General features: G+C 40.6%; 2 protein-coding genes across 2 annotated transcripts; one reads left to right on the forward strand and one right to left on the reverse strand.

The window, feature by feature from the left end:
• The first annotated feature begins 2942 nt into the window (after positions 1–2942).
• Positions 2943–6568, forward strand: pter (phosphotriesterase related). Its single transcript, XM_071491997.1, has 5 exons — positions 2943–3075; positions 3543–3988; positions 4407–4672; positions 5306–5446; positions 5977–6568. The coding sequence occupies exons 2-5, from the start codon at positions 3557–3559 to the stop codon at positions 6185–6187; spliced, it is 1050 nt and encodes a 349-aa protein (XP_071348098.1). The 5' UTR covers positions 2943–3075; positions 3543–3556; the 3' UTR covers positions 6188–6568.
• A 54-nt stretch (positions 6569–6622) lies between these two features.
• c1ql3b (complement component 1, q subcomponent-like 3b) lies at positions 6623–9368 on the reverse strand. Its single transcript, XM_071491998.1, has 2 exons — positions 8443–9368; positions 6623–8151 (listed from the first exon to the last, which is right to left on the reverse strand). The coding sequence occupies exons 1-2, from the start codon at positions 9061–9063 to the stop codon at positions 7972–7974; spliced, it is 801 nt and encodes a 266-aa protein (XP_071348099.1). The 5' UTR covers positions 9064–9368; the 3' UTR covers positions 6623–7971.
• Between the last annotated feature and the right edge of the window lie 5623 nt (positions 9369–14991).

Consider the following 14991-nt stretch of genomic DNA (forward strand, 5'->3'; position numbering starts at 1 on the left):
CATGATTGCACAGTTACTTCTTGAAACAATCATGGCTATTGATTCATCACGCTGGAGGCTCTGGACAGCCTAGTCAGCACTGAAAATGAGACAAAGAGCAGAAACAACAAACAGAATACCAGACTAAACCACTGGCTTTTATTGTCATTCATGTCATTTAAATTGACTGAAGGCACCCCAGCCTCCCCCTCAGGCAGGAGGAGTACAATGTGCACATTTCTACTTTCAAGTAGATCACTTTGAGTGGTTGTTAAGACTAGAAAAGCGCTATATAAATTCAGTCCATTTACCATTTGCATGGGTGGGCTACTATAAAATAATATTTACAATGATTTAAATAATTACAGAAAAAATGAGATATACCAGAATACCAGGGCTTTTTGTTCACATCAAACTGCAAAATACATGCCTCCTCTTTGCCTGCAGAGGGCACCAGATTACAACACTCAGCTGACATCCTCCCCCTGCTAGCTTGAAGTCAGTCTTTTTCTTTCAGTACAGTATATACAGCAAATATATAAATGCAGAAAAGAAAAAAGAAAATGCTGTGTTCATAGGTAGATCAGCAGTGAGTTTAGAGCATATAGGCCATGCTTTCAGTACATTTGTATGTCATATCTGATGGTTCTTCTATCAGGAACAGACCAGGCAGTAAATCACAGCAGGGTCCACAAAATTACACAAACTCAAATCCCCTTTAATGTCGGCGCTGTTTCTCAGGCGGCCTGTCCACATGGGAGAGCGCTGTTTTAGTCATCCCCTCTCCTTGAGAATCTCCCTGTGGCCGTGTCCGTCTGAAACGTGTCTGCCATGCAGATGAACGAGAGTGACCATCTTCTCTTGTCACTAATGAGGAACCCTGCAGTGGGATGGTGCACATGAGTAAGAGCACTCCAAAAACCCATTTAGCCGAGGGAGTTTGTGTAATTTTTGAGTCAGTAAATTCATGTTGCATCCCTGCTGCCTTCAGACATATCAGTGGCTGACTGTGCTGATTTTGTCTTTCCGCTCATTATCAGTAGCGTTTGCTTAACATGTTGATATATTAGTGGTTTTTAGTTTTTTATCAGTATTTCACAGATCTTCATGATCTGTGGTTTGTCTTTTTGGGCCTTATGTAAGAAATCTAGCGTTAGCATCATTTAAATCTGCTTCAGTACATTGCATATATTTCTTAATTAATTTCTGTTTAATAAAATTACAACAAACTAAGTGAAACAAAGCACAGTAAAGCTGGGAGGAAAGTAAGTCGTTAAGTAAAGCTTATTGGTATGGAACCTCTCTACATCAGATGTTTCACAAAGTTCTTCACAATAAAAGAAAAAAGCTATGTATAAAACACAGATATAATATAAAAAGTGACAAATAAAATGGAGATATAAATAATTGAAGCTAAGCTAAAGTAAGTCTAAACAGGTGGGTCTCGGGCTGCTTTTCAAAGGTTTCGAAAGGTCTTAATTCCACACTTCCTGTTTCCAAACAGGTTTAAAAAATTACACAAATTAAAATAGTCACTGCATGTGGCCCCCGACCACCTTCCACTTCTTCGCTTATAAAGACATGAAAGCTTTCTCCAGCCTTGAACATGAAAACTAAACACAGTATGTTTCCTTTAAACCGCAGCTGTTGCTCTGTTCTACAGAGTAGTCATCTTGCCGACAAACGGATGGCACACGCTCCACAGTATGAGGATGGTCGATTGCTCACCCAATTGCAGGGATGGTCAGTGCAATGGTGACTGTTCACAGGGCAGTTCCCTGCAACAGCAGACCAAATGCTGCTGTGGGGACCATCTGCTCAGTGTACAGCACAGAAACAAAGAGTCACAGTCTGTCTCCCAAACCCTGCATCATCTTCACATGTTCTCCTCAAATTACTAAAACATGATATTTGCCAGATTATAAGGGACAGCTCATTACCCATTTGCTGGTAAATGAATTTAAGACTCTAGGTTTGTATGTAATTTATTGTGGTTGTGTAAATCTATGAATCTATTGAATCACTTGTGCTTTCAAGTTAAACAGTTTGATACCACTGTCTAATAACCCACCATTTATAAAGGGTTTATACATTCTAAGTAATTGCTTTAATAACTCATACTAAATAAATTAGTAATGCTTAATGGTCATCAATCACAAAAATCTTGCAGTTGCCAGGTTTTGGATGGTGTTCATCCTCCTTCAGGATAACTCTTTCCCAGGAAAACCCCTCCAACGTACTGTTTGACCTCTGACCCTTTGTGCTGCAGTGCATCTTGCTCTAAGTCCAGTCATTAACAGATCTTTAACATCTGCTGACTTGATGGATTGTTGTAATAACTCTTTATCAATGTATTTAACATTTAAAGGTGCAGATGATTTGCAAAGTTTTGTTGCTGGCTTAGTGAAATGTCAGAAACTCCTCATGGCCCTTTATGAATAACTGTATCAATGAATTGACTATCGATGACTAAGCAGCCGGAGAGATATTTTTTACAGTCTTGTTACCAAACATTTTTATTAATGGTTTCTACTATCTCATCGTTAAATGATTTATTAACCCCTTAAAAAGCCATAGGCTACAACTTTATTGGTTAGTATCCACAATTTATTCGTGTATGTATTATGTTAATGTTTTGCTTTTATTTATTTATGTATCTGTTCTCGCACATTGATCTACAAAATGTGTCAGTGCTAACCAAAAACGCTACTTTTCAACTCCTAAATCAGCTTTTAAAATAAGATAAGATATTTTCTCCTTACGAGATATCTTTCAACAATTAAATGTAACCAAAATTTAAAAATAAAGTAAAATATAAGAGTCACAAAAACATATTTTAAAAAAACCGTTATATTTCTGTAGGCTAATAAACTCTAATAAGAAACATACAAAGATATATATATATATCTCATATATATACCCCATGGATGTATTATAAGACTCACGTCGCAGAGCTGCTGTCAGCGGTACTGAACTCTCTTAAAATCTCGCGATGGCTCGCACTTGTCGCGACGTGTTGCTGTGCCCCTAATAGACCGTCGAAAGCGGAGCTGCTGGGTGTGCTCGGCTGGTGGTAGACGTGGAAGCAGAAACAAGGTCAGCTGTTTCTTGCAGCAGTTTAGCTACACTTCAGGGTTTAAGCTGAAGATAGTCGGAGTGTCCGTTTCCCTCCTGCTGCAGCCCTGACTTCACTGCACGTTGTTTAGGGTCATTTTCACCAGTTGCATGTTGTGCTTTCACAAAACGCTACTTTTTGTTAGTTAACTAGCACTATGCTGCAAGAGTTACTTATATTTTACAAAGTAGAGCAAATGCTTTAAGAGGGAAGGGAAGAAATACATTTAGACTTAAGTTGGACACACGTTTTAATAAGGATTAGGATTTGCATTTGGCAGTTCAAAGGTCTCTGCTGCACACACTTTACAGTGTGACTCAGCCTGGTCAATGAGTTGTCAGAGCTTCTTTTTCCAAACACACATTCCTGTTTTAAAGACCTGTTAAAGCTTCATCATTTACGGTATTTGTCTCGGCTGTCAATAAATCAATAATCTGTGTCCTTTCAGGCTGTGGCAGCATCATGTCAGAGTTGACTGGAAAGGTCCAGACTGTCCTGGGTCTGGTGGATCCGGACCAGCTGGGCCGCACAATGACCCATGAGCACCTGACCATGAGCTTCGAGTGCTGCTACTTCCCTCCTCCTCCAGGTGATGAGGCAGTGGCGGAGAACCCGTTCCACATGCAGCACATGTACTGGCTCAGGCAGAACCCTTACAGCTGCCACGAGAACCTGCTCCTGCAGCAGGAGACCAGCGCCGTGCGGGACGAGCTGCTGGCCTACAGGAAGGCCGGCGGGGGCACAATCGTGGAGAACACCACCACGGGCATCGACCGGGACCTGCCCACCCTGCGGCAGCTGGCCAAGGACACCGGGGTCCACATCATTGCAGGAGCAGGGTACTATGTGGACTGCACCCATAGTGAGACCACCAAGAAAATGAGTGTGGAGAAGGTGTGGCCCAGTCTGAGAGCGAGTGTAGCAGTGGCTAGTTTGGCCGAAATCTGGCGCACACACACTTTTGTCAGGAAGTTTAAAACAATTTTAAGTAAACTGTGGAAGCCTTATAAGTATGTGTGTGTCTGGAGTAGGACACTGGTCTGTATGTCTCAGTCACAGGGTAGTGAGAACATACTGCATCATTATTGTGCTGACAGTTTGATCTAGTCGCCCACTCTCTCGGCGCGTTCTGTGTTTATGTGCAAGGATTTCTTCTGTATCTTTTGATTGATTTCAATGGCTTTCTGGCTGCTCTATGAAAACCTTTAGAGATGCACTAAAATGTGCATGTGCCCTTTATGGACATTTAGATATTATCATTTTAATATGTTGATATGTCAGTGAATTAACCCCCGGATTTCCTGTGCAATAGCTCACAGACATCATCGTCAGCGAGGTGCTTCATGGCGCAGACGGGACAGACATCCGCTGCGGTGTGATTGGAGAGATTGGCACCAGCTGGCCCATCACAGAGAGCGAAAAGAAGGTGCTGAGGGCCACGGCTCGCGCTCAGGCTCAGCTCGGCTGCCCCGTTATCATTCATCCCGGCAGAAACCCTGCCGCTCCGGCTGAAGTCGTCCGGATTCTCCAGGAGGCTGGCGGTGACATCAGCAAAACTGTCATGTCACACCTGGACAGGTGACAAGTCCCTGAGAACAGTTTGCTTTTTAAGAATAAGTTCTTTATTGATTAAGGTTCAGAATTAAGGCCACATTTTCCATTAGCCCCAATCCGTGTGTCATCTTGCTACTTATCCAAGCAGTGTTTGTTTTTCTCCTTGGTTTTACTATAAATAAATATGTTACAATTGATTCTTCATAGATTTCAGCACATCTCCACGTGTATATATATTTAACTCTTTCTGTGCTGGAAGAAAAGCAGCAGTTATATGATAATCCATGAAATTATCTGCTCCTTATTCATCTTTTCACATTCCATAACTGGAAACATTTTCTTAGCTGTGCTTGTTGCAAGGAAATCTTGTTTACCAGAAACAGCAGTGACTAGGAGCGTAACTTCTGAACTCACACAGACATCAAATCTGCATGGAAATGTGTTTAAACTGATGTATTCTTTGAAAAAAAAAATCTGGTTGTTTTAGTGAAAATAAGTGAAAACTGAAAATGACTTTTTCTTTTTACAACACATCAGCTGAGTCACTATTACGCCGATCACTAGTGCACAGTGCATGATAAGGAAACTGGGAAAAAAAAACGTTTTAAGAGATATTCAGCACCTGGACTTTATTCTCCTTCTGTTCTCTTCCTGCAGGACTATATTTGATGAGGGCGAACTGCTGGAGTTTGCTAAACTGGGGAGTTACCTTGAGTATGATTTGTTTGGAACGGAGATGCTGCACTACCCGTATAACCAGGAGGTGGACATGCCCAGTGACAGCCAGAGAGTCAAAGCGTGAGTAACAGTGGTCAGGGTTAGAGCTGTCTTTTCAGAGTGACTTTTGTGATTGGATGCAACAGATCTAGATGACCACTCTGATGTGTCCCTAGTTGACCTTTAAATGTGCCCTCTGGGTTGGATCTATTTTCCTGAGAGAATCCCTTTATATTTTTTCGTGTACAGTTTGCGGTGTTAGAATTCACATCAGGACCATTTTATTTGAACTAAAACATCTTTTTTATTTAGTTTAACCCCTGTGAAGAGAAGTGTGTGTCCTACAGCTTATTCATAGAAACTGTGAGACATTGATCTCCCACCACAGTGTAGGGAGGAGTGTATGTGTCAACAGGAGGAGTGACGAATGAGTTGCGTCGCTTGAGATATTTCACATTCTCTGGCCAGACTTTTGTTTTCACACACACAAGACACGTTTAGTAACGCATGAAGGCCAATTGGCCGGTGACGTATGTTCTTAAGCGTAAAATGATCAGTTGTGTAATGGTCAAGACCTCTTAGTTTTCACAAGTTTCTTTGTTTGTGTTCAGCTTGGCACTCCTGGCAAAGGAGGGCCACGAGGACAAGATTGTGGTCGCACATGACATCCACACCAAGAACCGCCTGACCAAGTACGGAGGCCACGGCTACTCTCACATCCTGAAGAACATTGTGCCGAAGATGCTGATGAGGGGCATCTCACAGCACCAGGTGGATAAGATTCTCATCGACAACCCGAAACACTGGCTGACCTTCAAGTAAAGCCAAAAAAAAGAGACGAGAGGCAGGCGTTTGATGTAGTGATGATTTTATCCTCAGATGATGACAGTACAATGAACTTTTCTGAGATCTTTGCAATAATCACAGTCCAAAGTGAGTCATGAATGTGGTTTTGGGCCTTTAAACCAATAAGCTTACTCTGTCTTTGTCTTTAATTTCAATGTTCTTAAATTTATATCAAAGCAAAATATTTTGTGACTTTATCTTTTCAATGGAAAATAATTACAGGCTGTTGTTTCATCCAGCTGGAAGAGTTTTTTTTTTTTTACAGAGACCCTTATTAATTAAAGCTCAATTCTATATTGTAATTAAACATTATTCACTGTTGAAGCAAATTATATGAAGGAACCTTGTAGGATCACAGTGCCTCTCATTAGCCGTCTTGTTTTTGTCCCATTTATGCCACAAAAAAACAGCTTTTTCTTTCTGCAGAAATTTGAAAGCAATCTAAGACAAATACTCCCCGTTCTATGGAGGTATTGTCTACAGTGGTGCTCACAAATATGGTGCTAACTGATTTTTCAATTGCAGTGTCAGTGTCGTGGCTGCTGTCTCTGTATTTCTAAGTTACATTTCTGCAAACAGGCTTTATGGAAGGAAAATAATGAGCATTTTAGTCATCAGTATGCTGCTCTGCTCTCGACACATTGCGGCTTTGTTAGATGAGTTGTCCTGTCGCCCCTCAGTGGGTGCCAGGGTGTCTATGGGAGGCTGACTGTCTGGCAGGTCCAGATGAAGGACACATTCTCCTCTCACCTGGGAACAGGTGGCCTCACAGGGTGACTTCACCACATGATCAATGGCATGATCGCAACAGCTGACTTGTGCACCGTGAAAAACTATATAACTTTGATTTATCGTCTGTGAGGATGACAAGAGTGAGCCAGAGTGTTAAATTTTACGTTATATTTTACATTCAAGCTGACAGTCTTATCTGGAGGGGCTTAAAAAATCAGCAGGCAGATCGATGAACGTTGTTGATCTGAAGGAAACATTTCTGTCCGTGTGACTGTCCAGTTTTGTGATGGTGACTAACTATCAGACCACCCCGCTGCCCCAACCAGCTGTCGTATTGAGACAGACAAGAAAAATGAGTTGCGATGATGAGTTCGTGACAGTGCTTCAATGTGAACATCAGAATGGCCCTTTACAGATCTCTGTTTCTCTTTGAAATTGTTTTTTTTTTATGCTGCACAAGGTTAAACTGTTAATTTTTATAATCATGCATCACTACAGCTTTGAACATTTTCACTTAAAATGCAACAACTATCACATATTTTTAAGAAATAAAGGACAAAATGTGCACTAGCAACACTGTGAAAAGGGTGGGGATTATGTGAGGATCATTTTAGCTTCTATCCTTTAAGGTTAAAAGTCAATACATTGAACTTTTAATCTACATTCACTCGGTATGTGTGAGCCACAGCAGCTACAGTATGTTTGACATAACTTAATTTGTGAAGCGAGAGTTCATTCAAGTGCACTAACCAATCTGACAAGGGAATAATTCAACGCTGTACAAGGTAAAATTCATTATTACTATCCTGTAATTACACTGTAAGCGCATCACTATTGCAAAGTACAGTTCTTGTCTCTTTTTTTTTTCCCCGTATGACCTCCTCCACATCTTCCTTGACTCTTTTTGCAAATATGGAGATGGTGAGCTCTGTCTCTAATAATCCAACTGACACTGACTTGAGGCCGAGCAATGAAGCAAGCTATGTGCAGAGCAGATCCCCTCCCCACGGTAGATGATCTTCTGTGTCTCAATCAGCGTACAACATGAAGCCGGAGAAGGTGCTGTACTTGTTGTTGTTGCCCCCGTGTGCCTTCCCGCCATCCAGTTTGATGTAGATCTCGTCCCCGGGCTCTAGGTGCAGGACCACACTGTTGCTGGCGTAGTCGTAGTTCTGGTCGGCGTCTTGGGCAATGGCACTGGCTCTCACCTGGAAGAAAAAGGGTGTCATTTCTAGTGATGAAGTGTGCTTTTATTTTGACATCAGAGGTAAATTCACTTATAACAGGCCTGTTTATTTCATTTCAGGTGTTAAACTAACCCTCCAACAACTCTTTTTACTTCAAAGTGTGTGGGCGGCTTTCCGTGTACAACCGTGCGTAAAGCTTGTGCGTAAAAAGGAGGGGATTTTAATATAGGGTCTCTCCGCTTTGTATTGTACCAAAAGAAATGTTTATTGAGTAAAGATATTGTTACATAACTATACCATGAAGCGTCATACCTGATTGTTTTTACAGAGGTCAGCCCACATGCTGGTTCCATCTCCGCCTCGCATCAGCACATGGTAAACAAAGAAGTAAATCCCCGGTATTGAGCAGGTGAATTTCCCTGTGGCGGGATCATAGTGGTTGCCGAGGTTTGTGACTACGTCGTCGAATTTCAGCACTTCATATCCCTCATGCTGCTTCTTCAGTCCTGCATAAAATGCAATCTTTGGGACTGTGTTGTAAGTGGCAGCGCTGATGGCACCGTTGGGCCCATTTAGTCCGGGCACTCCGGGTGGACCCGGTGGGCCCGGTGCCCCTCTCTCTCCGGGTGGACCCGCAGGTCCAGGTGGCCCGGGCTCGCCAACCGGACCCCTTGGACCCATCCTTCCGGCTCGCCCCGGCTCTCCTTGAGGACCTTGGATGAACGTCGGAAGCGACTGAACCAGACGGTTGTCTTTGATCGGGTTGGTTGCCTTGGCTGTAGCTGTGGCTGCGGTCCCGTGGGAGTCGCACACCATTTGACAGGACCCGAGCATCTCGTAGCGGGCGGGAGTCCCGGCGGAGTTCACCACGACAGGGATCAGAACCACCAACACCAGCACCAGCGCAACGCCACAAACACCAGTTGCGATCATCTGCGCTCTGCGGATTCGCGGTGTTCTCCGGAGTGGATGGTCTTCCAGCCTGCTTGTGGGCGATATCTTTGCAGAGATGAGAATACGACCTGTTCTTGTATTAAACTGCAACTTTTGGAGGCGAAATAGTCTTTTAAGTGTTTATGCGCAAAAGTAATCATCCACAATCTTTACGCGCTGCAATATCCGTCCAACTGGTTCATCTCCACTTTCTCACCGCAAGAAAAACAACAGCAAAAGACTTTCTCAGAGGAAAAACTAAACAATCTGCATTATGTGATCAAAGTCGGCTGCACAAGTTTCTGCCCACCACGGTGCCACAGGAGAGAATGGGCTAGAAATTAAGCGTTACCCGTTTCTGTGTTTTGGAGAGTGAGGGGAGGGGTGGAGGTGATGGATGGGTTAGAAACCATGCATTTCTTCAATCAAAAGAGAGAAAGTGAACAACATACAAACATCGATGCAACTTTGAAGCTTAGAAACGTGACTGCCTTATTTTATGCATTTGTTTGTGAAGTTAGGAAAGCGCTTTGTAGCATTTCAACGGGGTTTTAACACTGATTGTAAAGTTACATCCCACAACATGTTATTAACAGTTATCCAAACACCTCTAAAGGTCTTGAGCATAATTAGGCCCATTAAAGACAAAAAGCTATACTCCTTTGGCACCTGGTCACACCTTAGTGGTTCCCTGTGTCCAATTTATCATTTGGAAAAAATCTATAGAGCCACTGAGAGGAAGGAGGGAGTCACTAGGAGCTGGCAGTGAAGGATGACTTCACACAGATATACTGATGAAATGCTGAGGCATTTAGAGACAAAATAAGATGAAATCCCATAATTACCAATATGAATTTAATATTAGTAGCTGTAAGTTAAGAAATTGAAATTATTGGTCATAATATTGTAATAAGTAAGTCATAGTTTGCTTAAAATGTACAACAGAATTTCAAATTATTGATTAAATGATCCAAACAGTCCATATTGATTTCTAAGATTTAAAACAATGATAAAACTTCAGCGCAGTGATTTTTTTATTTTTTTTCCCTGGGGTTTGAGTGATGAAGGACTAATTCTTCATGAGGAGGGCTGATGATGATATGCACATGAATGCAGAGGCTGTCACTCTGTGTCCATGGCACCTCGCAGCCAGGTGGAGAGAACATGAAGGAAAAACATAGATAGCCTTGTTTGTTTGGGAGGAGGGGGGTCAACTGATTGCAGTATGAATGAGAAGCTGGGGAAGTTCACATGCAACAACGTGTTTTTTAATCGTGATCTCAAAATGTGCTAGACAGAACTGTTGACACACCCTAAAAAGACATAGTTAAAATGGCTATAGAAATCATCCATATAAAAATAATCAGCTGTATAATTTGACTACAAATACCAAATTCTGTCACAGAGGGAATTATGTTAATGTAAATGCACACTCAAATCAAAGGCTTAACAGCCACAGACCTGCACTGATTTTTACATCTGAATGGATTAAAATACATAATTGCGGGCTCTCCATGTTTATAGTACATTGTATCATAATGCTCATTCTTACATGTCACTGACAAACAGCCCATCACACAAGGATATACGCTGAGGTGCAAAAGAAATAAAAGGAGACATATGTGTACATGTTCTTGGCACTTAGGAAAGAAGAAGGTTAAGATGTCTGCTTAGACATTAGAAATCAGGTTGATGGAAAGGACACATTCTCCAAATAATAAATAGATTAAAATTCAATTTTTCTTATATATTTTTCAATATTATAAATTATCCGTTTAGTGAATCTCAGTTTCTCAATTTGAAGACCTCCTCAATCCATCGCATAAAAGATTCAAGGGCAGATGGCTTTCCATTAACCCTGAGGATTCATTGTCAAACTAACAATAAAACAAACACTACAGCATTTGATGGATATGAAGCTACGCAATGTTCTTCTGAAATTACACCGAATATTGTCATATTTGTGTCTACTGTGTTGTAACAGATACAGGAGAGCAAAAATCATTTAGAAATGCATGATGAGAACATATGCTGCTGATTTGTGCTGCTGGTGTCTGGTAACATTCAGGGCAACTGACATCAGAACTGAATACATTTTGGGCTGCTTATGCACATAGATGAGGAGTGAAAACAAGATCCTAAGTGGTGTCAGGTATAGTCTAGTCTACCATAGACAGATCCTATCTCCACAGCGCTGTGTCAGCACTGGAGAATGGTCTGGCTATACACCCATTATCATTCTGCTATAGAAAACTAGAATTACCACCTCATGGTTGCATGCCCCCGCCAACCAGTTGTTGCAGGACATATGGTCACAATCTCCCCTTCCTTCAGTTATAGCATTGAATAATGACCAAAAGTGTTTTTGCAGAACATTACGTTGTCACAGTGAAGTTGACCTTTGACCGTTTGGATATGAAATGTCATCACTTCATCATTTTATCCTATTAGACTATTAGATTTGTGTTATATTGTTTCATTAGTGTATGAATTTGTGAGTTATGGCCAAAAACGTGTTGTGTGCTCATGCTGACCTTGACCTTTGACCTTTGAGCACCAAATTCTAATCAGTTCATCCTAGTCAATGTTTGTGCCAGATGTAAAGAAATTCCTTCTGGGCATTCCTGATACATCACATTCCCAAGAACATGAGGTCACCGTGACCCTGAACTTTGACAATGCAAATTTATTCACTGAGCAAAACTATGAGAAGTCTGAACTTGTGAACAGGTGGTGCAACTGGCTCCAGATTAGTTGTTGTGTTTAACTCTTAATAAATAATAGATTTGAATATATCAGCTTATAGAAAAATACCTGCGATTTCAAAAACAGTGAGAAAGGGAGCTTTGTGGATTTTTATAAAGTGCAGTCTGATTGCAATATTTTACAGATAATGACTTGACTTGAAAAATAGATGCTAAAAACTAAGTCATACAATTAGAGAATTATGATAAATTCCTCTCATAATTTCCCCTAAGACCACAACACACTCCTCATTTTTATTAGCTGTGTTATGATATTTTATATTCCTATTAGTATTTCCTGGTTTTGTTTTGTTTTATTTTATTTATGCATCTTTTTTACAGGTGACGGTAGGTTGGGGGGAGGGTGGGGGGGCACTGCATTTGAACTAAAATACATTATAATTACTAAAGAAACACATTTTCTGTGGGATGGTTGCAAGGTGAGAAAATGAATAGTATATAATTGAATAGTATATTAAGAGCCACATGCACATGCACGCTCACAGTGGGACATACTGTGGTGCTATGAGTCAGTGAACACTTGTTAGTGGTCAGGCTCTTTCCCTCCAGTTGGCACGAGCCTCTAGTGACTCAGGGAGACTTGTCGACCAGGAGCCAGAGTGAACAGCAGTGTCAAAATACACCAAAAGCTGTGGGAAGAAGACGCAACTTGTATTAGAAAGCTTTTCACAGTATCACACCAACTGAATCAGAGTGTACATTTTTCTATTTCTGTTTAAAAAAACAAAACAATGATCCTGCGTGTGTCCAAAGTTGACTCTTTTCACTCTTCACATCACTCTTTTTCAGTACAAGATCTTTAGTTACTCAGCTCACCTCTGCAGCTGTATTGAAAGATTCCTCTGGTGGTGGAGAGCTCTGACAGGTTGTTTTGAGTCTCAGCTTTGGAGTTCATTTACAACCAGTCAAGCAGGAGTCCTGGGGGAGCCTGATGATTTTTGACATCCGGACAAGCAGATGTTCAGAGGACATGAATAAAACATAGAGCTCATCTGACCACAGGCCGGAGGCTTTGCGAGTGTCTAATGAAATATGAGGCGTGATTTCAATTCACACGCTACAAAAAAATCCTTTTGTCAGTAACCGTGATGCTGCAATGAAAAATGTATGACATTTGTGTAGCCTGACCTGGGTGGCTAAGCAGGGTTCAGTTGTGGTTATGACAATCAAAGCTGAGACAGGTTTGTCAAACAGTTTGTGCGTTGAATGGCGAGGAAACTGAATGGACCTCTCATTACCAGCCAGGAATATAAACAGAAATATTATGTGACCACTGACACCCAAGTGTTTATCAACTGATAAAACAGCATGTGTGCCGGGCAGTGATAAGTTGCATGTCCCTAAGTACTTTTCACACGTTCTGCTCTTTCAGAATTTGAGTATTTATTTTTCTTTTCCACAGAAATGCCAGTGAAAAGGCTTGGCTCAACAGTTCAGCTCAGCAGGGGGATAACAGAATGCGTTACCAAACCACCCACTCAAAGCTGGTCCTGTAAGGTATTTAAGATGGAGAAGCAATCACAATCGTCCAGGGTGGGACTTTAGTTGCATACTGCAGAGCAGGGCTTTTCATTCAAGTGAAAATCAAGGTGTGATTGGTGATTGTTTGTTTCATTTCATTATTTGCTTTTAGCTGATAAGCAAACAGTTATTTTCAGACCTTAATTTTCACTTGTGTGCATGTCCTTGTGTCAGTGTGCTGCTGCTCTTTTCATTCTTCATTTGTTCATTTGTGGAGGATGCGTTCTCCATGTTCTCTACTCTTGTGTGCTCTTCTGACAGATAATAATAATAAATAATAAAGAATATAAGCAATGAGCAAGGTCTCGAAATACTGTATAAAGTTAAAGCTTCCCACATGAGGGAAACATACAAATAAAGATTCGGACCATTCAGAGCTTCGAGTGCATCATCTGTAGAGAGAAAATGTAGAGGAAGAGGAGATCGCAGATGAGAACTTGAGAATTTATAAGTACACGCATTGTGGAAATGCTAGTGTCTGTGGGTGTTCTTTAGTGCCTCAAGGACAGTTCATGAACAGGCAATAAACTATTTCAATGTTGCCCTTTCGTGATCTCTGTTTCATTAAAAATTTTTAACAAGTAATTTTCGTCTTTGAGTCTGAAAAGTCTCATTTTCTTACAAATGGAAAATCCACCAAGGCATTCAGAATATTTTGCTTGTACCACTTGTTTCTGATACAAATCCCCTTGTTTTAGTTATTTTGCCGAATCATGTTTACTTTTTTTTTTATCAATTCTAGTGCAGCCATCTGTCTTATTCTTTCTTGTATCAAGATAAAGATGTTTATTTTTGGAAAGTTCTGTTTCTGTTTCAACCTGTTTCTGTTGGAAACAGGTTGAAATTATTTCAGTACACTGGCATATTTTTTCCCACTTTTTATGATAGTATTTTTATGACTCACTTAAAGGAGCTATTTGTAAGTTTTGCTATTGCTACATAGCTAATGTTAGCATTAACTTGTTTACTTACCAGTCTAGAAGAAACGTTGCGAGTTCACCATCAAACTTCTACAGGAGAAGTAGAGCTAATGTAATAATGTTGTAAGCATAATAATCTAGTACATGGCTGAACCTTGCATGATCATCTGATTGACCATTTTATAAGTAATTGTAACTAAATCACAGCACAGTCTTTGTCTTAAATTTTTGTGTTTTTGGTGATTTTTTCAGATGACATCATGGTTATTATTTGACCATAGTCAGTCCAGCCATATACTAGGTTTTGACTTAGTCTTGTTAGACATTTGTTTAGCAGCTATTAGCATCATTTCACAATAAAACTCTCCATAGCAGCATTTTAGTATATGGGAAACTGGGTCACACAGAACCACTAAAATCAAAATTAATTTGAACACACCATTTCAAAAAAAGGTGATTACCGCATTGGATAACTTATCATTTGCAATGGTAGACTGCAGCTGAGTACATTCACGCAAGTGTTGCATTTCAACACAAATTTGAGACACATTTTATATTGTATTATATTTATATTGTTTATATTATACTGTACTCCTCTACATTTCAGAGTAAAGTATGGCACTTTTCACACCATTCATATGTAAGTAATAGTTATTAGGTACATTGCAGATTAAGATTTTACATACATACCAAATGATAATTTCTTGTAAAATATGACGCAT

Source organism: Trachinotus anak, unplaced genomic scaffold, assembly GCF_046630095.1.
Source record: "Trachinotus anak isolate AG129_WGS33_773 ecotype Australia unplaced genomic scaffold, CSIRO_AGI_Tana_v1 ptg000012l, whole genome shotgun sequence".
NCBI classification, from domain to species: Eukaryota; Metazoa; Chordata; class Actinopteri; order Carangiformes; family Carangidae; genus Trachinotus; species Trachinotus anak.